The sequence below is a fragment of the Boleophthalmus pectinirostris genome, unplaced genomic scaffold, assembly GCF_026225935.1.
Source record: "Boleophthalmus pectinirostris isolate CB_2022bp ecotype Guang Dong unplaced genomic scaffold, ASM2622593v1 HiC_scaffold_14, whole genome shotgun sequence".
Taxonomy (NCBI): Eukaryota; Metazoa; Chordata; class Actinopteri; order Gobiiformes; family Gobiidae; genus Boleophthalmus; species Boleophthalmus pectinirostris.
Genome location: NW_026571047.1, coordinates 5633669 through 5657362, shown reverse-complemented (window position 1 = coordinate 5657362; position 23694 = coordinate 5633669). Strand labels below are relative to the sequence as shown.

Here is a 23694-nt window from a genome sequence, read left to right as displayed (position 1 = left end):
TCTAAACCAGGTCTACACCAGGACTAAATGAAGACTAAACCAGAACTACATCAGGTCTAACCCAGGACTAAAGTAAGACTAAACCAGGACTAAACTAAAACTAAACCAGGACCACATCAGGTCCAAACCAGGACTAAAACAGGACTAAAACAGGACTAATCCTGGACTAAATGAAGACTAAACTAGGACTATATCAGGTCTAAACCAGGAATAAACAGGACTAAACTAAGACTAAACCAGGATTAAACGAAGACTAAACCAGGACTAAAACAGGACTATACCAATTTTAACTAATTTGATCCCTGTCAACAGTAAAGAGGAGCATAAATTGTCATTCATTTCACTAAAACGCAGAAAACTGAGTTTGCGAATGTCTATAAAGCACAAAAATGCAGCGTCAGAAGCCCCTCAGATTATGACTGACACGAGGATGCACAATGTTCCACGCTCTTTTCACACTTTTATTCAAACCAAACATCCAAACCCGAGTGTGTCCCAGTTTTGAATTTTGATTATGTGTTCACCTTAGGCAAGACACGTGTAAAAGAGGTTTTACACTGACTTAGTTTGTATTTCTAAAGCATAAAAAAGAAAAGTACAAGGAAATGATCAAACATTCAAAACGTACTAAAAGTTTTTCTAATGGTGGAGTAATTTGGTTGCTCATTTTCACAAAATTTATTTCAGAACACAACCTTTCTGATATATTGTGCGATCAGGAAGTATCTGCACCCACAGTCTGCGCTCTTTGAGTGATTCAAAAACAGTGTACAGTCATTTGTATTGATTCCACACAGCGGGTTTTATTTTGTATCATCAAACTCAACTTTTATGAACAGTAATACACATTTGGCAAACGTTTTTAATTTGATAATTGGTAGAAAACTTGGCACACACTGAGCACAGTTTTTCTTAAAAGGCTCTATAATGGAAAGTTGTTTTTATTTTTGCCTGGAATGCAGAGTACAACTTTTAGGTTTAGTTTTTATTATAGAGTGAATTAAAAAGTGGACTAAAAGAGTCTGTCACCTGTAGCGTTCAACTCCAGTCAAATGAAGCTCATTGTTTCTGACTGTTATAGGGGTGAATCTGGAGCAGAGTTTCACATTTGGAATTCCGACCGTTAGTGTCATAGTAACCAAAGAGCCAAGAGCGAGACTATTACTGTATTTTTCAGACTATTACACCGTTTACACTGAAACAAATCCGAGTATCACTGTATCGGAAACGATCTGCGTCCACACATCTCGTTTCTGTTTCCGCAAGTCTTCCCTATCCACACAACTTTGAGAATATGTGTTTACGTTTTACAGAAACGAAACTTAAAACCGCCTGGCTAGTTTGCATAAACTGAGCGCTGATTCGGTTCAGCTTCTGTCGGACTAAAGGACACGACTCAGTGGAATATGAGTGTTCTTTCTGTGACAGAGGGGTGTTCTGCTGATGGTGAGTCTGTTCTGTGCTTCTGTCGTGTTTGAGATGATTCATGTCAAACTTTTTAGAGATTATACGTCTGCAGGTCGTACACACAGGCCGTATACATGAATGGACATATATTCTAGCCTCTTAGCGTTTTGGCGATGAATTATTTCGTGGTGCATAGACCTACATCAGCGTTTTCAGGTGTCCACACAGTGCCGGATCAGATGAATTTGTGGGAGCTGGAAGCACCAGATCGTTCCGTCCCTGGAACCGTTTTCAATGGGATTAGTGTGAACGAACACTGCATCCACAACGCAAACAACTCAAAAACGTACATACATATTGTGGACGGGGACTATAAGGCGCACTTCAAATCCTTTCATTTTCTCTAAAATCCACAGTGCGTCTTATAATCCAGTGCGCCTTATGTATTAATTCTGGTTGTGTTTACTGACTTCGAACAGATTTTATGTGGTACACGGCGCTCAAAAATCTGTCAAAATGTTTTAGTACAACTTTGGTAAACTACAAAGCCGCACCGCTTGATGGATTGTCAAGAGCATTACGGCTACTGTAGTCAGGAGCCTCGTGAAGTCCGACAGAAGCTGAACCGTATCAGCACACAAGGAGTGAGCAGTTTTTTTTCAGCACTTATAGTTTATGTAAATGAGCCATGTGGTTTTAAGTTTCGTTTCTGTAAACGTAAACAAATGTGCACAAAGCTGCATTAAACACATTATTACTCAATGTATATAGGAAATAAAACAAAAAACAAAAAAAACTTAAATGATCCACCCACATTCACATTCATAATCCACATTCACCAAGACAGGGAGACAACACTGGGCAAAATATGTCACGATCTGCTAATGGATTGTGGACACCTGGGCTAAGGATCAGTCTCAAGTGTCGTCCGTTTCACTTAATGCGCCTTATAATCCAGTGCACCTGGACGAGAGAATTCAACATTACTGATATGCGCCTTATCATCCAATGCACCCTATATTCTGAAAAATATGATAAATGTAACGGCTCTTTTCGGCTGGTTTGGCAGGGAACGGGCGCTTAGCAACGCTGTCAATCAAACCTGTTGCTAACTCCCGTGGGAGTGACCTCAGGGAAAGAAAGAGCCTGATTTGGAAATATGGACCCTGGTCATTTCTATTATTGACTCGCCTCGATCAGCCCTCTGCTTCGTCTGTGTTTAGATATGTGGCCCTTGACGAAAAAAGTTTGGACAACCCTGTGTTACAGGGTTCCCACTCTTTTTTACTGACAAAATTTCCAAAATCTTCCATGAATTTTTCATGACCTAACGTGAATTTTCCATGACTTTACAGCTCCTACATGTGTAGAATTGATCAGACCTTTAGAGCTAAATATAAAATGTTAACCTTTTCCACTCACCTTATGGTTTGAGATTATAGTTTTTGAACATTTAAAATACTGTGAGTGCATTTATTGTCGTCTCTTTTAAACAAAAGGTGCAAATGTTCAAAAATAATCTGAATAGTCTAATGAGAATTTAACAGAAGGCTGTAGGTGCGTGAATGAGATACTAAAATTCCATGACTTTTCCAAAACTTTCATTTAATTTACAAAATTCTATGAATTTTCCAGGCCTGGAATTCCATGACCATGGGAACCCTGATGTTATGACTAAGCAATAAAAAAGTGAGACTACCTTACAAAAAATGTCATTAAAACAACACCTCTAAAATAAAAGTAATGCAGCTTTAGTCCATGCAGGAGGTCAAATTATAAAATATATTTATTTTCTAATTCCAAATGAGTTTAAACAGGATGGTCAGAGGCTGTATGGGGTCCGGGAGCTGGACAATGCCCAGGTCTGCTCAAGACTATGCTGTATTACAACAAAAATCTGCAGTTAATTAGTATTCATTTTATCTGCCCCCATCTGTATTAAATTATATTGACCTATAGAATGTTGTGATGTCATCTGAAACTCAGCAAGATACAGTCTGTGTTTTTTATTTCATAATGGGTGTGTTTAGTTTAGATAGAGAGCTGATATTTGCACTTTGCACTACCAGGCGTAAATCTGTAGCACAGGCCGATGTCTTGTTTGGGTCAGACAGCTGCCTAAAATACTGCACATGCATAAAACCTCATTTGAACACTTGACCACAAACAGGACACTGCACAAAATGTGGCTGTACAGCTCTTATCCACTTTGTCCTCCACACCCCCACTGGAGTGTTTTAAGTCTCATCTTAAGACCTAATTTTACTCTCTGGCTTTTAACACCGGATGAGTCGTGTGGTCCTTTGTGTACTTTATTTTATTGGTTTTACTTATTTATTGCTATTCTATGGTTTTGCTCTGATTTTATTTTGCTTGTTTTATTGTTTTAAGACTAGTATTATTCAATCTGAGTGTTTATTTTATCCTTACATTATTATTGATGTTATTATTATATATTTGTGCTGCACTTTGGAAACTCTTTATGAAATGTGCTATAGAAATAAAGTGGATTGGATTGAATTTGTAGTAAAACATGGCTGTGGATGAGTTTATTGTAACGTCAAATGATATAATTTGGGCAAAATCATCTATATCCATCCGTATCAGCTGCTCTGGGTTCGTAACAATAGGCATCAGTCATGAAAAAATACATATTGGTCGACTTCTAGTTTATAGGTCACAAAAATATCACGAAAGACTAATGTCATACTGGTCAACATTCCAGGCAAATCAATAACACGGACCCCTGCACCAGAAAAGTAACAGTTAAGATCAAGATACATTTTAAACATTTGCATAGTGCTGCTTTAAAGCTACCATCACATGTAAGTTTATTTATTTATTTATTTTTTTTCCACCACTAAATATCAAATGTGAAACCTGTACCTTCCGTCACCTGTGCTCTGTGGTTTTCTTCTGTCACACTAAAGCTGGCACACTTTCAAACAGCATTAACATGGACAGCCTCTAGTGGTGATATGTGAGAATGCAAAAGGGGAGGGTCAGCCAGTCTATTTACAAATGGTAGCTTTATATGGCCCCCTCAAAAAAATTCTGATTCTTTGTATGTCATGACTTCAGATTCCTCTGGTCAACATGGGGTCCTGTAAATGTTTCTATTTGTCCGTAGATTTTGTGGAATGAATATTAAAGGGCCCATATTGTGCTATTTTCTGATTTGTTATAATGTTTCCTCATCACAAACAGACCTGGAGTTTTGTTTTGTCTGCAAATTGAGACCGAGTTCTTCTCTCAAACAGAAAAAAACACTGTTCGACCTTGTGATGTCATGTGGTAATACAGGAAGTGCTCCATTGTGTTTTTAACCTCCATACACCTTCACTAGATTCATTTGGATCATTTCAGCCCTGGAATTTATAATCTGTACTGAACCAAGGTTAAAGAAGCTCTTAACTGAAAACTACTGCTTCATAACATCACAAGATGGAACAGAGCATTTTGAGCTTTGGAGATGTAAACCAGGGGTCTCCAACCTTTTTCGTCTAGTGAGCTACTTTTACAAAACGAAAATGCCAGAGAGTTACTAGTTTTAGGGGTCACAAGAAATTAAGGGCCACGGTGAGCCTTAGAAGGGTACAATTAGATTAATTCATTCAACATTCACTAGTGTAAAAGTTATGCATCAAGATTATACATTTACAGTGGTAAAGGGCATTTAATTAGGATGACCAGATTTTCAAAATCAAAAACTCCAGCTCAGGACATCCTCGTGAATTGTGAGTCAAGTGTGTAATTAAGAAGAATTGTTCTGCACTCGGCCCAACTAACATGAGTCAATACAGTCACATTTTCTTTGGTTTTGGTCATTTTAAGCAGCTTTTCTGTATTTTACCTAAACAAGTGACAATTTATGCCTCTCTTTACTGTTGGCAGGGATTAACTTGGTCAAAAATAGGAACACCAGGGACATTTCTTGAAAACTTGAAAACAAAACTTGAACAAATCAGTGGTTTTCGATAAATCTGCTGGGACAGGGGACACGGCTCAAAACTGGAACTGTCCTGGGTAAACTAGGATGTCTGGTCACTCTACATTTAATCAATCCAGCACAATAAGTAAAATTCTAAAATCCTTTGGCGAGCTACTTGGAAAGGGGCAGAGAGCTACTGATAGTTCCCAAGCTACAGGTTGGAGACTCCTGATGTAGACAAACTAATGATGCAGTGTTACTGAAGCATGTGACTGAAACAAAACACAACTCCTGGTCTGTTTTTGACAACATTAGAGTTAAATTGCATACTATAGGACCTTTAAATGTATTAGGACAATGGGTTGAGTCACTAATTTACATGATCAGTAGGGCTGGGCAATATAAGGAAAAAAGAATCACAATTTATTTTTCCCATATTGATCGATCTTGATTTTTGGTTCAATCTTCTTCCATCTCATTGAAAATTGATATTGTCAGGATCATTACAGTTTTCATTTTGTGTTAATAGAACCAATAATGTCTGAAAAATCCACATTTAAAGTTTGTATACAAAATATTAAACCTAAAAGCATAAGCAAAAGCCACCGCTATCAACAGAAACGTGAGCAATGTCAGTGCACTAAATCAGGACTTAAGTTTTAGTCATAAATGGTGAGAAAATGGTCCGTGTACCATTTGTTCTTTTGAATTTGAATTAAGAATGAAAAACAATAAAATGGGAAAACATTTGTTACTTCACTATTTCGCTTTAGTGTAAAAAAAAACCCCAAAACAAAACAGGTTTCAACCTCTATTTACAATATTTATTTTGAAGCTTAGTTCAAATAACACTAATGAAAAAACTATCCCGGTGCCTATTTTAATTTGGATAGTTTATTCTCTCTGGTTTATTTGTCCCAGAAGTTCTGCTGCTAGAAGGATTTACCTGAAAAATGGTTGCAGTTTCGTAGACGAATGTGTCGTCTTCTTTTACAGCGACACGTTTACTTTCGTGTCTTAGAAAGTCATTGTTGAACTCCACAACGAGAAACAAGAAGCGATAAACTCTCCTTTGTTCATCTGATACTGCCGAAATATAATCTATAATAGTTTTTATTATGGATCCATGGTTGACACTGCAGCAGAATTTCCAAAGACAAATAAACCAGAGAGAAAAAAATATCAAAATTAAAATAGGCACCGAGACAGTTTTGAAATAAACTTTTAATTAAATATTGGAAAATAGAGGTCGAAATCTGTTTTTTTGTTTGACACTAAAACGGAAAATGAAATAACAAACTGTTTTCCCATTTTATTGTTTTTCATTCTTAATTGAAATAAAAAAAAACAAACAATGGACGTCATTAACTTTCCGTAACTTGGATTACAATGATCAGAGAGAACGAGGAGAAAAGGTGAGGAACTGAACCAGAAAGGGTGAGCGGGGCCGACAGCGCCGAACACAGACACAGAGAGAAGGAGACACTGGAATTTTAGTAAATTTAAGCAAATTTGAGTCCAAATTTGTGAAACATGAGGACTCCTGAGGAAACAGACGCACTGTGACGTTAAAGGGACAGTTTGTAATTTTGGACGTAGGACCTAATTTCCTAGTGAGCCAGAGTGTTGGAGACGTGTGGAGTTACTTTTTGAAATATTCCATCCAGTCCTTGTGTTTGCAGAGGTCACTGGTGCTAGACTAGTGCATGTCAATGGCCATAGTTATCCTGACACTAAAAACAGTCTTACCCACTCCACAAAACACCCGAAGAAAATCTATTACCGTATTTTCCGGGCTATTGGACGCGCTCTTAAGCCCCATCAAAAAACAACTGCGCGCCCCACAATCCAGAGCACCCTATACACGAATCCACTCAGGTGTCCCAGCACGACTTCAGTAAACTACAAAGCTGCATCACCCGCAAAACACGCAAACACACACGGAGCAGACAGCAACCGCACAGCGAAAAACACCCACAGACACACTCATCACTCCACGACGACGAGGAACGGAACGGAGGAACGAACCGAAAAAAGCGAGTGCAATGTGCCACTTCTAGACACAACTGAACAACTGAGTCACTGCGAACACGCCGACAATCCGTTGGTCCCAGACAGCCCCTCCCTACACGCCACAACTGAACAAAGCCCAGAGTCACCGTGAACGCCACAAACAAAGTCCCACTGACACATCCAACTGTTGTGTTTCCTTTAAAGTCCGGTGCGGTTTATTTGTGAAAAAAGTTCAAAAATAGATCATGTGACAGTGCGCCTTATAATCCAGAGCTCCTAATAAGGTCAGAAAATACGGTATTACGCCAGACTGTTGATGTGAATGTTTGTGTCGACAGAAGAATTTTAGAAGTAAAATCAACCTTGCATTTGAAGGATTTCTGTCTGAGCCGCAGCAGGGAGTTGTACTTCCTGATAGATAGCTCGGCAGCAGCGGACTGATCACCTAGCACTTATCTTAAGGGCAAAGTAAAATTCCACCACTGCTGAGAAAATAGTCCCTCAACATGTGACGATTCATGCGATGCAAGGTTAGTTTTATTTCAAACATTATTTTATCAACACAGACATTTCCATCTAGCCTGCTTCATCAGCTCATTTTACTTTGCAGAAACCGTCTGACCTCACAGCATTGGAATTTCTTCGCTCGACAGTAGGCGGGTACTTTTTTTCATTTAACCAGTCGCTGATATTTGGTCGTGATGTATGTAATGCGCAGCTAACGGGACTAACTGGTATATTAAGTTTTTCCCAATACATGTAGGAAGAAGGGCAATAATGTCTTTCCCCTTGATGAAATTCACCAAACATTCTCTCTGTTCTGGCTTTAAATCCTCGACCATGGGAATCGTTGCCAACACAGAATGTATGGCTCTTTGCTGATTGTCTGGTGCCTCATTTCCGGAATTTTTGCGAACCAGTGTATTCTGATTCCTGACAGAGTTGCTGGAGAGAAATGAATAGATTTAATTTGGGTGTTTTGTGGAGTGGGTAAGACTGTATTTGGTGTCAGGATAACTATGGCCATTGACATGCACTAGCCTAGCACCTAGCAAATATAAGGACTGGATGGAATATTTCAAAAAGTGTCTCTACACGTCTCCAACATTCTGGCTCACGAGGAAATAAGTCAAAAATTCTGGACTGTCCCTTTAAGTCCTCATTCTGCCGCACGATTGGCTGTAGAGCTGCCGATAAAATGCCTTATCACCGAGATCGCGATTCATTGATTTTATGATTTTTGGCACAGCCCTAATGATCAGGTTCAACCTTTACAGAATTTCCTATCAACATACATCTGAAAAACATCTGAACATAAATACTGTGCCACATAACAATCAGAATTATAAAAAGTGATCATCAGTAATGGAAAATGGGAATAAAAAAACTCCCTCTGCAAAAAAGAGGGTCCGTTCCTCTTAATAACTTCCTGACTGGTCTTTGTGGTCTTCGTGTCTCTGTCTGTTCCAGGGCTGGTGCGTGGTAGCCGCTGGCCGGTGTGTCGCCCGCGGGTGCCTCACGGGGCTGGCAGCGAGGGGTCGGCGATGGAGTGGGCTGGGTCACAGGTGAAGGAGACCGTGATGGCGTAGCGGGTGCCCCAGGTGACCCTCTCCACGCGGTGCAGGTTTTCCGAGCCGGACGAGAAGAAGGATAATCGGCCTGAGGAGAGAGACAGAGAGAAAAAAGGAACTTGATGCACTTTTTGGTGGAGTGTGTGTTTTGTGAATGAAGGAAAAAGACTCGAAAAAATGAATGTAGCCAAGTGTAAAATGGTTCAAATGTTTCATTTAAAGTGGGACTAAACATCAAACTCTGCACACAACTAAAGTTCAAATAGAGCTGCTCAACTGTGCAGGATCTGAAGGACTAAAGGGGAAGGTGGTGGATGAGGAGGAGGGACAGGGTCTAGAGGACTAAAGGGGAGAGTGAGGGATGAGGAGGAGGGGTGGGGTCTGGAGGAATAAAGGGGTGAGTGAAGGATCAGAAGGAGGGGCAGGGTCTGGAGGAATAAAGGGGAGAGTGAAGGATCAGAAGGAGGGGCAGGGTCTGGAGGACTAAAGGGGAGAGTGAGGGATGAGGAGGAGGGGTGAGGTCTACAGGACTAAAGGGGAGAGTGAGGGGGGAGAAGGAGGGTGGGGTCTGGAGGAATAAAGGGGAAAGTGAGCGATGAGGATGAGGAGAGGCGTGGTCTGGAGGACTAACGGGAAAGTGAGGGATGAGGAGGAGAGGCGGGGTCTGGAGGACTAAAGGGGAGAGTGAGGGATGAGGAGGAGAGGCGGGGTCTGGAGGACTAAAGGGGAGAGTGAGGGATGAGGAGGAGGGGTGGGGTCTGGAGGACTAACGGGAAAGTGAGGGATGAGGAGGAGAGGCGGGGTCTGGAGGACTAAAGGGGAGAGTGAGGGATGAGGAGGAGGTGGGGTCTGGAGGACTAAAGGGGAAAGTGAGGGATGAGGAGGAGGGTGGGGTCTGGAGGACTAAAGGGGACAGTGAGGGATGAGGAGGAGGGGTGGGGTCTAGAGGACTAAAGGGGAGAGTGAGGGGGGAGAAGGAGGGTGGGGTCTGGAGGAATAAAGGGGAAAGTGAGCGATGAGGATGAGGAGAGGCGGGGTCTGGAGGACTAACGGGGAGAGTGACGTGAGAGGAGGAGGGGCGGGGTCTGGAGGACTAAAGGGGGGAGTTTTTAACTTTAAGTTTCAGCCAAATTAAGCTCATTGAGGTTGGCGGGTTATATTTGGAATTCTGACCATAAGTGTCATGGCAACCAGAGAGCCAATCAATAGTGAGGCTGTTGAATGTAATGCCCCTTCCATGAACACTGTCAATCAGACCTAAATAAAAAAAAAAACAAAAAAAAAAAAAAAACTATTTTGTACACAAATCATATCCTGATTTACAGACAAAATAGTGAAATAAAAACACCAGGATCATTGATTAACATGAACAGAGAGGCGAAAGTTTTAATATAAAGTGAATAGACCAAGAGTCGATGGAGCAGACGTCTGTCCATGCCCACTTCCTGTTTGGAATGTGGCGTTTTAGTCAATTAACAGTCTATGGTCCAGAGGTATAAGGAGCAGTGTGTGAAGTAACCACACTTCAAACCCCGCCCCTGCAGCCAGGTATTTGTCATCAGAAACACTTGACTGTAATCTGGACAGTTTTATGTAGTGTCACGTAGTACTTTACCTTAGTAGCACAGCCTTATTTTGAACACAAAGCTGCAGATTGACAGAGTTTGCACTAAAACTGACACAACTTGCCCCAAAATTCATACGCCATATAAACAGTTTATTAACAAAAAAGTAGATTTAGTGTTTAGTTCCACTTTAAGATGAAAAGGTCTGAAGGCGTCCTTGTTTAAAAAGCTAAATATTTACTTTTGCCTGCTCTATTTATGTTGTCACTTTGTTATTTTTTATTTCACTTTTATAACTTGAAATATATTATTGATATTTTAATGGGAAAATGCCACGCTCTGTTGGTGTTGTTGAAGTCAAAGGGGCTGTACCTGCTTTTTACTGTCTTAAAAAACATTAAAAACGGAAATACTTCATTTCAAAGCTAAGTTTTGCTGTCATGGTAACGCTAAGAACAACTAGCATGCTAACAGCTTTATAATTCAATGCAGACAACACAAAGCAGTTTCATTTTGACCCAAAGAGCTGCTTTTACAATATGTCTGTACTGGGGCAAGACACATTTTGGTTACAGCCCCTTTGAATTATCCACAGAGAAGGCAGAAACCAAGACGAAGAAGTAGCATGTTTGGGTACTTCGAATTGGGTACATAAAGTATTTGGGTACTGCATTACTGCTAGGAATCGAGCAGTTCGATGTGAGTGAGCCAAAGACGGCATTAGAACAGGGAGTGAATGAGAAGACCAGCACATTTCTGTTTGGTATATTATTTTAAATTATTTTATTAGACTGTATCCTATCTACAGTATTTTATTTTGATGTGTAATAGTGGTAATGTATGACCTGGCTACAATGGACGATGTAATTAAAGGCTCTGTACCTGATTGTAACCCTTAAAAAACAGAATTAGTTCATTGTAAACAGTTTGCAGTGATACAAAGTTCTTCTTCACTTTATGCATTCTGAGTAGGGATGGGCATTTGATGAAATTTTCTTAATCGATCGTCGGAAGATTTAACGATCGATTATCGATTAATCATTAATGTTTTTATATTAAAATGATCATTATTATTATTACTATCTGCACTACTAATCTGTATAAATAAATTCAACTTTACGACATATAAACCGTAACCACTCTAGAGCCACATCAATCCGTCTGACATTATAATGTGTTTAATTCAGTTTTGCGCAACTCTCACAGAAACTAAACTTAAAACCGCATCACTAATTTGCATAAACTAAGCGAAGATAAAACTACAGCTCTTGTGTCGCTGAGGCGGTTCAATTTCTGTCGGATTAAAAGACATGACTCAGTGGAATACAGGTTAGTGTGACCAGATTTGCGTTTGTCAAAACCAGGACACCGTACGGGGGGAGGGAGGTGGGGCCTCGTCATCGACATTGCGCGACTCTCACCTGGCAAAACTTTTTCCCACTGGACACCGAAACATATGTGCTGCTTTGTACACTGTGCACATGGACTCACACTTGTCCTGAACGCAACGGAAAGCGCGGAATTTCTTGTACAAGTCATCGTTAAATACACATTTGCACTTCAGTACGTTGCAGGCTGACTGACTGTTTGTGTCTCGCTCCTTCTGATGCAGAGAGACACATGTACAGACCCCCGTTTGGTCACGCTACGCACAGCTACCTACATTCAGTTTGTCAATTAAAATTAACGTAATCGATGAAATTCTTAATGATCAATTATCGATTAATCGACTAATCATGCCCATCCCTAATTCTGAGCATCTGAATTATTCACCACAATGAGTTTATGAATGCATCTCACAACTTTCAGAGACCAGAGCGGAGTTTACGTCATGATACAGCTAACAACTAGCATGCTAATCACTACTTAATTATCATACAATAAAACACTATTTAATTAGATGGAGACAGCATACAGATATCTTCTTATTATTTTGACCTCAAGAGCTGCTTGTACAGTCAGTCTGTACTGGGGCAAGACATGGGGGAAAATCAGGTACAGAGCCTTTAAGAAAAACTGTAATGATGAAAATGCAGTACCAATTTCTTGTGATGCTTTTTCTAAATTTTTCCTGATTTTCTCTGTAGCGCCCCCTATATTTCAGAGTGAAGAAACGTAATTCAAATGTGAATTGTGGAAATTCACACGTCCAGTTGACGTCAGTGTAATCTCACTGTTGTTTCATCTTGTCTTTCAACACAGGGTCTGCAGTAGTAGAGGGATAGGGCTGGGTACCGTTTGATTTTTTTCAATACCAGCACTTCAACGATACCTGCTTTTCAATACTGGCTCCTTTTTCGGTGCCTGTATTTTTTTAAAATGCAAATTAATGACCAATATTATTAATAAAATATTTTTCAATCCTTGAATTAAATTATAACTATGTTAATTCATATTTTAAAACAGAGTAGACTATTATATGTTTAGTTAAAACAAACACGTATGCAAATGAACCAGAGCGCAGAGCAGATCCTCACATGGACACACACGTGCTTAAGTTTCACTTTTGTTTTCTTCGTACAACGCACGTTATAGCAAATGCGGCGCACGGAGCATGCACTCATTGTTTTGATAAATATCATTACTCTTTTATGACGTGGTTACTTGAGCGGAGGATTATGGAGAACTTTACACAGATTTGTTTGGATGCATCTTTACACACACGTGCTCCACACTGGATATATTTACTACACCTCAGTTCTTTAGGAATCATGCTTTTACCAGGACTGAGGAGGATGTTGACAGAGTTTTGCTAATGTTATTTATTTGGCTTCAACTTTACGTGACTGGCTGTGGATTTATTATTACACACTTTGACTTTGAGACACACAAAACTCACACTGGAGACATGATGTGTTTAGGAGTGGATATAAGTTTCACTCTGTTTCTTCAGCTGCTCTGTTTTACCAGTAAAATAACACATTGCTTTGTTTGGACACATATAGGCCTATGTTAAACGTTGTTGGGCCATACGTTTGTTCAGAGTGCATCGTGATGCGTGAGCATCTGCGCTGCTGTTAAATAAATCAGTGAGGTGTATTTATTGGCTCATTGACGCTCGCATTTAAAGCCAAGGACCCGAAAGTTGACACTGAACAAATGTTAGTTTTTCGGTACCAGTACTTACCGAAACTTGTTGGTCAGTTGCTGCTTGGAATCGAGTTTCGGTACCCAGCCCTGTCCAGCTATCACAGTATTTAACCATTTTTGTATGAATTAAAAGTTAAAAGGTGCACTGCAAAACCTTTTACTATTATTGCTTTGTCTGAAATGTTCAACAGTATGGAATTTAAGTATTTAAGCTTGCCTCTCCAAAGATCTAACAGGTAACTTGGTCTGGTGGAGCAGCTTGTTTGTATCCATGGAGAAGGTTAAATCTACCATATTTTTCGGACTATATGTCTCTCTGGAGTATAAGTCGCAGAAAAAAACATAAGTTGCACCGGACTACAAGTCACACTTTTTGGGAGAAATTTATTTTATAAAATCAGAGACCAGGAACTCACATTTCCTGTTGAAAGTCAAGTTCTATTAAAAACAATAGAAGAGAGAACAACAGACTGTTAACGTCACATATGAACAGTTCTTCAGATAAACTATAACATAAACAACAGAACAGAACAAGTTTACCAAACTCTCCATCTCACTCCAAATCACTAAATCCATTCAATTCTTCATCCTCTGTGTCACTTCTGAGCAACTCCACGACCTCCGGAGGTAAACAGAGCGCCGCTTCCTCTTCTGTGTAGCTGTCATCAGATTCAGCATCAGTTCCAGTTAGAATTATTCTGGCCTTTCTGAATTCCGACAGGATGGTTTTGGTTGTCACGGAAGTCCAGGCTTTGTCCATCCATCCACTGAATCAGGAAAGTTGCATGGTGCATCCTCCTGATTGTCATGAAGCTGAGTTATTTATCCCCGCTTTCTGCCAGTCTCTCACAAGTTTCTCACTTCTCGCTCACTCCAATCTTTCTTTCTGCTGCTTGATTATCATTTTCGGCTGCATACTTCACTACCATATTTTGCGGGCTATTAGGCACACTCTTAAGCCTCTAACCGCATTAAAAAACGACGCGCGCCCCACAATCCAGAGCACCCCATACACGAATCCACTCGGGTGTCCCAGCACGACTTCAGTAAACTACAAAGCCGCACCACAGGAACGGAACAGAGGAACGAACCGAAAAAGAGAGTGCAATGTGCCACTTCTAGACACAACTGAACAACTGAGTCACTGCGAGAACACCAACAATCCGTTGGTCCCAGACAGCACCCTCCCTACACGCCACAACTGAACAAAGCCCAGAGTCACTGTGAACACGACAAACAAACAAAACCACTGACCCATCACACTGTTGTGTTTCGTTTAAAGTCCAGTGCGGTTTATTTGTCAAAAAAGTTCGAAAATAGACCATTTAATGACAGTGCATCTTATAATCCAGAGCGACTAATAGCCCGGAAAATACGGTACTTGCAGCAGTACAAAGGCCTTTTCTGCAGGAGACATGCGCAGTAGAATGAAGAGACACTGGTACAGGAGTATTAGGAGCAGCAGATACTGACACACACGTCTAGATCGCCCTCTAGCGGCTGTCAGTGTGAACATTTTAATATATAAGTCACACCTGAGTACAAGTGGCAAAATCACCCAAACAATGAAAAAAAGTGTGAATTATAGTCCGAAAAATATGGTATACTATGGAACATTCATGCAGTAGAACCATGGAGACAAGCAGGTAGCAGCAAAAGCATAGTTATGAAGTGCACCTGTCATATACCATTCATTTTTAGTATAGAAACATTTTATTTTAACTTCTCGAAATTCATATTTGTTTATTTTTTTAATACATTTTGAGATAATAATGTGATACCAGTGTTGCTTAATATATATTTATGTTTGTTGTGTTACCATAAGTGTCTTTATGAGCTGGGACAGATCGGATTTTATATAATAATGTGAGAAAATGGATGTCACAACACAAAAGATCAGATTTAAAATGGGTGACTTCCTCATGTGTGTGAAAACCAGCACGTTCTTGTCTGAAAGTACCAGTCGTGTCCACTGTGTTTACTTGTTCACTGGCCACTTTATTAGGTACAGGGAGGCGGGCAGTATTTAAGAGTCGAATGTACTTTATGTCGTGGAGAGTGAGGAAATGATTTTGTATTCATGTTTGTATTTCCTGTAAACATCCCATTTTCTATCTGTCCGGGAACGTTCCAGGTTTACCTCATGTTGTGCATATGGAATAAAAGATGGAATTATTGCGCTGTATTGTGTGTGTTTGTGTGGATTTACTCATGGAGACCAGAGCTATGTGAAAATGAAATACAAGAGAATGAATACAAAGAAGCACAGTAAACTAAAATAATACTGAAGCATAAAGTAGTGGTCCAAGAAAAAACAAAAAGTGAAAAACTGGATAAAAAATTGGAAAACTACTACGTAGGAGTAACTTAAAAGTGCAATTTGTAACTTTTCTGGTCGAGGGTCCGTCACCTGCTTGTCTCCATGGAAAAGTTAATGCTTTGTCAATCCACAGTCTATTTCCATTCTGTGGAGAGCTGACCCCTGCTTACAATACAGTTGTTTTTTTTCCCACAAGTTTTAAAGCAATAAAAACACCTGTAATTGAATGAACGCAAGATCGCAAAGATTAATGACAAAGAGTGCGACATTTCAGGTAAAAGAGTAACGTTTCCATGGAGACAAGCTGGTAACGAACCCCACATTAAAAAATTTACATAGTGCATCTTGCAGAAAAACTGATTTATGATTTGAAGTGAATGTAACTGGAAGGACAAAACATGAAATAATGCACAAAATCTGATACAATGGACACAAAAATGAGATGAACTAAATCATATGTGAAGGAGCGCTGCAAGAAACACAAATGTTCAAATTAGGGGTGGGACGTGCCAAAAAAATAACAGTCGTCTCTCACTATAACGCGGTTCACCTTTCACACCCTCTCTGTTTCACAGATTTTTAAAAATCGTATGAAGGCACATTGTGTTCCTCCCCCTGCATCCTGATTGGATAAGGGACTCTAGACCATTGTCAATCAATCTCCGTGTCTCCTGTACAGTACAGAATGTGTTCAGTTTGACAAGTTTACACAAATGTTGGATCTCTAGCAGTCTGATTCTGAAGTGCTGTATGTTTGCAAGTTTTATCCCCGACAAAACCCACAATGTTGACGAAACGTTCTGTACCGACAAAGACTCCTGCGATTGCACACAAAAAGAAGAGGAAGAGGATAACCAAAGCACAAAAAGTTGGGCTTCTGGACATGCTGAAGGAAGGGAGAGGTTACGTGGCTGTAGCAGAATCCTGCAGAGTCCGGCAAAGGATGCCAAAGGGGTTGTAACTGTCCTGTTTGAGAAAAGTGTATAAAGTGTGTGGTGAGAGGTTTTACAGCCTTGAAACAGATATAATCATTGTAAAATATAAAGCTGACTACTTCGCCTGTTGCAGGTTATTTATAGAACATAAGCCCCGCGATAAACGAGGGACCACTGTAATCTAATTAACTGCAGGCTTTGTAATTAATTAATCTCAATTAATTACATAACAATATTTTTGCCCCAAAAGCAACATTTATTTTATGTAAAAGAACTCTTGTCATTGTGAACCTCTTGTTTGTACTCGGACCAGAACAGCTCCCACCAACAGCTCCAGCAGTTTCTGTGTTTCTGTTGTTTTGCTTTTAAATGGTCTCATAGGGTTGAGGTGCTTCTGTGATATGCAAACTCTTCTCTGCACAGTTTGCAATAAACAATGCCTTTGTCAATACTTCCATCGGGTCGTTTATTTATTTATTTTTTTATAGAAATGTACCGTCCAGCAGACCCAGAGCTCTTTCCTGCACCATTGTTGTTGTAGTCAGAACTGTGTGTCAGTATAATTGTCGTACCACAACATGGTGCACTGACAAATGTTCCGCGTTGTTTGGCAAACTGCAATAAAATACGTTAACATTTTTAATGCATTATATTCTTTGTACTTAATTAATCGTAATTTATGCGTTAATGTCCCACCCCAAGTTCAAATCATTTCAGATTTCAAACTTACTCACAGTGAGAAGAGGAACCACAACTTTTACTCAAGTAAATACGTAAAATATTACTCAAGTAATAGTACACGTATGCTGCTAGAAAAGAACTATAAAAAGTACAGTGACTTAAGTACAGTGTAACTGAGTACTACCCACCCCTGTCAATTTGTCATAATAACTTTGTCATAACTTTACAGAGCAACTTTTCAAGTGAAGGGTAAATCACCTGCTTGTCTTGTCTTTGCCTGGAATGTTCCACAGAATGGCATTATCAAACCAACTATTTTATTTAACAGTGCAAAAACACTCATGCGTGATATGCAGGCTAGATCAGTTTAATGCCACACTGTGGAACATTTTAGGCACAGCAATAACATCTTCCTCCCAGCACAAAAGTCACAAAGAGCACCTTTAATGTTGCGTAAAGACTCCTCTTCCACATTATCTTCGACTTGGCACATGCCAGCGTATTATTAGTCAAAAAAGAGAGAATAGTCTGCCTTTTGTAAAAAATCACTTTGCAGCAACAAGATTGGCACTGAGTGAAAAAGGTAACAATAACATCAGCAGGAAACTTTCTATTTTTTGGCACTGTGAAAAAAACAAATATGTGAAAAACAGAAGTAGTTTGTTTGAAACCGTTTGCGGTGGTCCAAAGTTCTTCCTCACTTATCTTGAGCATCCTAATTATTCACCACAAGTTTATCATGCACTACAAACAATATTAACAACAACTAGCATGCTAACAATACACTTCCTGATTATGAAACAAAAGAGCTGTTTTTACAATATATCTGTACATCGGGGGGAAATGCCAATAGGCCAAGGTACAAGTCAGATCTGCAGAGAGGCAAGCCTACACAGTGACAATGCTAAAAACTGAAGCAGGGCTGGACAATATGACTGTAAAACAAACAAAAAAGATAGGCAATTACAATTTGAATAGATTTGAATTGAAGTTATCAGACTGCTAGTGTTTCAAACGGTGAAGGACATTACATTTTCATTCTTATTAAATCAAACTATTTTGCAAACTGTTTTTGTTTTGTTTTTTTTGCTTAGTTTTTCCATATTCTTTTCTAATTCCTTTATGCAACGTTTAATTCAATTTGATAAAACATCTCTTTTAAGGCCTAACTTTTCACAATCCACAATTTCACTTTTTTGCTTTTTTCCACACAGACAATAATGAAAACATGAATGAATCAAACTGCCCAGCTCTAAACTGGCCCGTATACCATTCGTTCTTTTGAGTTCAGTTAAGAATGAAAAACAATCAAATGAGAAAACAGTTTAGTATTTAATTTTTCTGTTTTAGTGTAAAAAAAAAAGAAGAAAAAAAAAGTCAACCTTTATTTCCAATATTTAATTTAAAGTTTATTTCAGAGAACTCCAACAGACATCATTCAGTTTTGATATTCCATTCTTTGGTTTATATGCCCTGGAAGTTCTGCTTCTAGAAAGACTTGCCTTTGCAATTTTGTGGACAAACATGTCGTCTTCTTTTATAGTGATGTGTTTACTTTCGCGTTTCAGAAAGTCATTTTTGAAATCCATGACAAGAAACAAGAAGCAGCAATAAACTCTCCTTTGTTCAGTTGACACACGGCGCATTAAGCAGCAGAACTTCCAGGGCAAATAAACCAGAGAGAATAAAATATCAACATTAAAATAGGCATAAAGACTGAGATTGGTGTTACTTGAAATAAACTTTAAATTAAATATTGGAAATAGGAATCTGTTTTTTTCTGTTGTTGTTTTTTTTGACACAAACAGAAAAATGAAATAATAAACTGTTTCCCATTTTATTGTTTGTCGTTCTTAAATGAAATTCAAAAGAACAAATGGTGCACGAACCTAAACTGAATAATGCAATAGTGTAACATTTCAGACACAGCTATTATTTATTTATTTATTTATTTTTTTTACAGATGCAAATAAAAGAAGCATATGCTGTTGGTTAGGTTTATGACAGAAACATATTTCCAAAAATTTTAATGTCAAAATGAAACTTTTCTACTTAGCCTCTTGGGTCAAATTAATTAGTGTTAACATTTGTTGCTTTCCTCATGTCTAATTAAATTAATTATAAAACCGTCACACTCAATTTCATGTTTAGACTAAATGGAAGAGATTAGTTACATCGAGTTGAAACACCAAGAGGCAGTCTGCAGTTATCCTCCGGAGAGAAAACTCCTTTGAAAAATGTCATGTCCAAATTTTTGCCAAAATAATTTAAAAGTCTAGTATTTTTCCCATGTATCTGAGCAAAATGTTGTAGCCCCAGTATAGATAGGCCTGTATTGTATGAGCAGCTCTTGAGGTCCACTGTGTATTATCAGAATCTGATTGCTCCATTCTGTCATCTATATTATAATGTTTAGCTCTGAAAACAGAAAACACTCTTGTGATATCTTGAGACATCATGTGATAATACATACACCTTCACTAGAATCTAGAATCATTTGGATCATTTAAGTCCTGGAATAGGCTCTATTCACACTTATGTCACAAACCAGGAAGACGTTTGGAAAGAAACGATTTTCTAGGTTATAGGATGCGCTCTTAAGCCTCCAACCCCATCAAAAAACGACCGCGCGCCCCACAATCCAGAGCGCCCTATACACGAATCCACTCGGGTGTAACAACTACAGTAAACTACAAAGCCGCATCACCCGCAGCGCACGCAAAACACACACGGAGCAGACAGCGACCGCACAGCGAAAAACACCCACAGCCACACTCATCACTCCACATTGACGAGGAACGGAACAGAGGAACGAACCGAAAAAGCGAGTACAATGTGCCACTTCTAGACACAACTGAACTGAGTCACTGCGAACACGCCGACAATCCGTTGGTCCCAGACAGCACCCTCCCTACACGCCACAACTGAACAAAGCCCAGAGTCACCGTGAACGCCACAAACAAAGTCCCACTGACCCATCCAACTGTTGTGTTTCCTTTAATGTCCGATGCGGTTTATTTGTGAAAAAAGTTAGAAATAGACCATTCTATGACAGTGCGCCTTATAATCCAGAGCACCTAATAGTGCTTAAAATGCGATACAAATTCCCAGGCCCAGTTTTCTTCATCTAAATGTCATTGTAGTGTTCCATTATTTTCTGCTAATCAATAATTCCAACCACACCTCAGTTTTCATCATCTGACTCACAACTCCAAGTGCACTGGGTGCATGCGATTAGAAGAGATGGAGGCGGCGAATCCCAGATGATTCCAAACAGCACATATGTATGCAGTCTTCATTTTACCACTGATCACATTTACTTCAGTGGGTTTGATCACAGTCGGTTTTAACAGGTCCATGTTAGGCGAGACCAGTGTCAGGAACTACACCGGAAGTTGTCATCACATGTTTCCAAACGTCTTCTTGGTTTGTGACATAAGCGTGAATAGATCCTATTGGTGCTCACTGCCCCACAGGCTGGGAGGAGATACAGAGTGCCTTTACGCAAAAAGTAAAATCTCCACTGAATGAGGTAAATAGTTGTACAGTTGTAGGGAGTATTATCTGTTCCATAAGGATGATTTGTTGTGCAGTTGTAGGGAGTATTATCTGTTGCATAAAGGTGAGTTGTTGTGCAGTTGTAGGGAGTATTATCTGTTCCATAAGGATGAGTTGTTGTACAGTTGTAGGGAGTATTATCTGTTACATAATAGTGAGTTGTACAGTTGTAGGGAGTATTATCTGTTCCATAAGGATGAGTTGTTGTACAGTTGCAGTGAGTATTATCTGTTACATAATAGTGAGTTGTACAGTTGTAGGGAGTATTATCTGTTCCATTAGGATGAGTTGTTGTACAATTGTAGGGAGTATTACCTGTTCCATAAGGGTGAATTGTTGTACAGTTGTAGGGAGTATTATCTGATCCATAAGGGTGAGTTGTTGTACAGTTGTATTATCTGTTACATAAAGGTGAGTTGTACCAATGTAGGGAGTATTATCTGTCCCTCTATAGTCTGGTGCAGTGAGTGAGTTGTTGTACAGTTGTAGGGAGTATTATCTATTATTATTATCTATATAAGAGGTAGATGTTAACTTGAAAGCTACCACTTCATGACATCACAAGGTGGAACAGAGCATTTTGAGCTTTGGAGATGTAGGCCAACTAATAATAAATGATTACTCAAACATGTGTGAAGGAAACAAAACGCAACTTTGGGTATGTTTTTTGTGAAGGCAAGAACTTCATAATATGGATTAAAGCTCCAAAAAGTCAATTTTGCAATATAGGACCTTTAAAAAGTATTTTATTGTCAAAACTGGTCTGTTGTGAAAAGCTCCTTTAAACTAAGCTGGGTGAATAATTAGAATGTTTGGAATGCATAAGGAAAACACTGACAACTAGTTCTGTTTTTCATGTTTTTAAGGGAGTAAAAATCAGGTACTGTGACTTGAATTTACATTATTTATAAGGACGCATTCGAGAAGCAGCTGTATTATGCAATAGTTTGTGTCTAGAGCTAGGTGCTAAAAGTACAGGGGTGTCAGATAACTTCCAAAATAGCATGTTTACATCTTGGAAAACTTCAAACTCCAGCCTGGTGAATGTGTCTTACGGTATGATTTCATGTCTCTCCTCCACAGAAGCATAGATTGGTCTGGGTACATTTTATTTCAGGCTCTGCCAAAGCAAAATATGACACAAACTAATTTCCAAAACAAAAATGGCAAAAATTGTCCATTGCCAACATGTTCTGGCATAACAACCTACAATTTAAAGGGTCCGTTGAGGTTTTGCGTCTATGTCACAAAACCACGTGACCTGGTGTTGATGCCGCCATATTGGAGGTCAAACTATCCATTTGGACGAACGTGTAGTGTTTGTGTGTGATAACATTTGAATTAAATAACAATGGTTTTGACCTGTGTTGCTATTGGACGTTCTGGCCGAAGTCAATCTGCTAAAGAAGGAGGCCAAAGTATCTTTCTATCGGATCCTGGCTGATAAAGATCGCAGACAGAGGCGGATAGCAGACATAAAAAGAGAGGGATGGAGCCCACTGAGTACAGTCGTCTGTCAGTCAACATTTCATTTCTGGTGAGGGACCAGCTCCACACAAAAGAAGAAGGGATTTACACTAAATGAAATGATATCTACCAAAAATTTTTGAGCTCGATAAAAATGCAAACTATAGCTCATTCATTCCAAAATTCGCTCAGCGTGTATGTTCGCATTCTTAATTGTCAGAGTCGGCGTCAGAGCACATCTACTGGAGGGGCATGGGTCACCAGCAGGGGGGGCACTGCCATTTGAGAAATATTTTAACGCGGTGGAGTCATACACAGCAGACATGCTATCAAACACGTTTTTCTTTAACAGTATTAGGCTTATTATGTGTTGTTATTATAATCATTATTATATTAAGATTATTATTATTATTAGCTGCAGTAGTTGTTGAGGCTGTGTGGTAGACGATACACACACAAGACAGTAATAAAAGGTTGAGGTTTATTAAAAAACAATAAGTCCTGCCACTGGTTGTAAACATTAAACAACAGTCCCTCATCAAAAACACCTCTGAACTAGAAATAGCCACGCATCGGACAGCACCAGGGCTGTAGTGAACGTGGTACGCGAGTCGCCGTCCAGTCCTGTCCTATAGAGACCTGAGACTTGAGGGACCGGGACTAAACCAGGACTAAACCAGGACTAAACCAGGACTAAACCAGGACCAGTGGCGGCTGATGGTATAATTTTTGGGAGGGGCACCAAGGGCAAAATTATAAATATATATTATGAATAATATATGTATTATATATATAGGCTGTAGTATTATAACAAATACCAGAAACAGACATTTTGGTTAGTATTGGCTGAACAGTATCGATCAGAGCACAATGAACAGCCAAGCGCAACAACACAACGTAACACGCCGCTCACACCCAGACCCAACAACGTCAGTAAAACTACAATAAGAGACATGAACACAGATGCCGCTCCTACAGCACACGACAGAACAACCAGAGCAGCTCCATCGCACCCACCAGCTCATTTACGCACTATTAACTATTAACACTATAACACTATTTACCTGTGAGGCTCCAAGTTCAGATTTGCCGCAAACTAATGAAAACCAGCCTCTTACCTTCTCCAGAGACTGAAGCAGAATGTTTCCTCTATCCA

At 39.4% G+C, this 23694-nt stretch overlaps 1 protein-coding gene across 1 annotated transcript in view; it reads right to left on the bottom strand.

The window, feature by feature from the left end:
* Window positions 1-777: 777 nt before the first annotated feature.
* Window positions 778-23694, bottom strand: part of uts2r2 (urotensin-2 receptor 2) — a 124052-nt gene continuing 101135 nt past the window's right edge. The window contains exon 9 of the mRNA XM_020919249.2: window positions 778-9010. Within this exon, the coding sequence (XP_020774908.1) occupies window positions 8868-9010 (143 nt within the window). The 3' untranslated portion in view covers window positions 778-8867. The remainder of the gene's footprint in view (window positions 9011-23694) is intronic.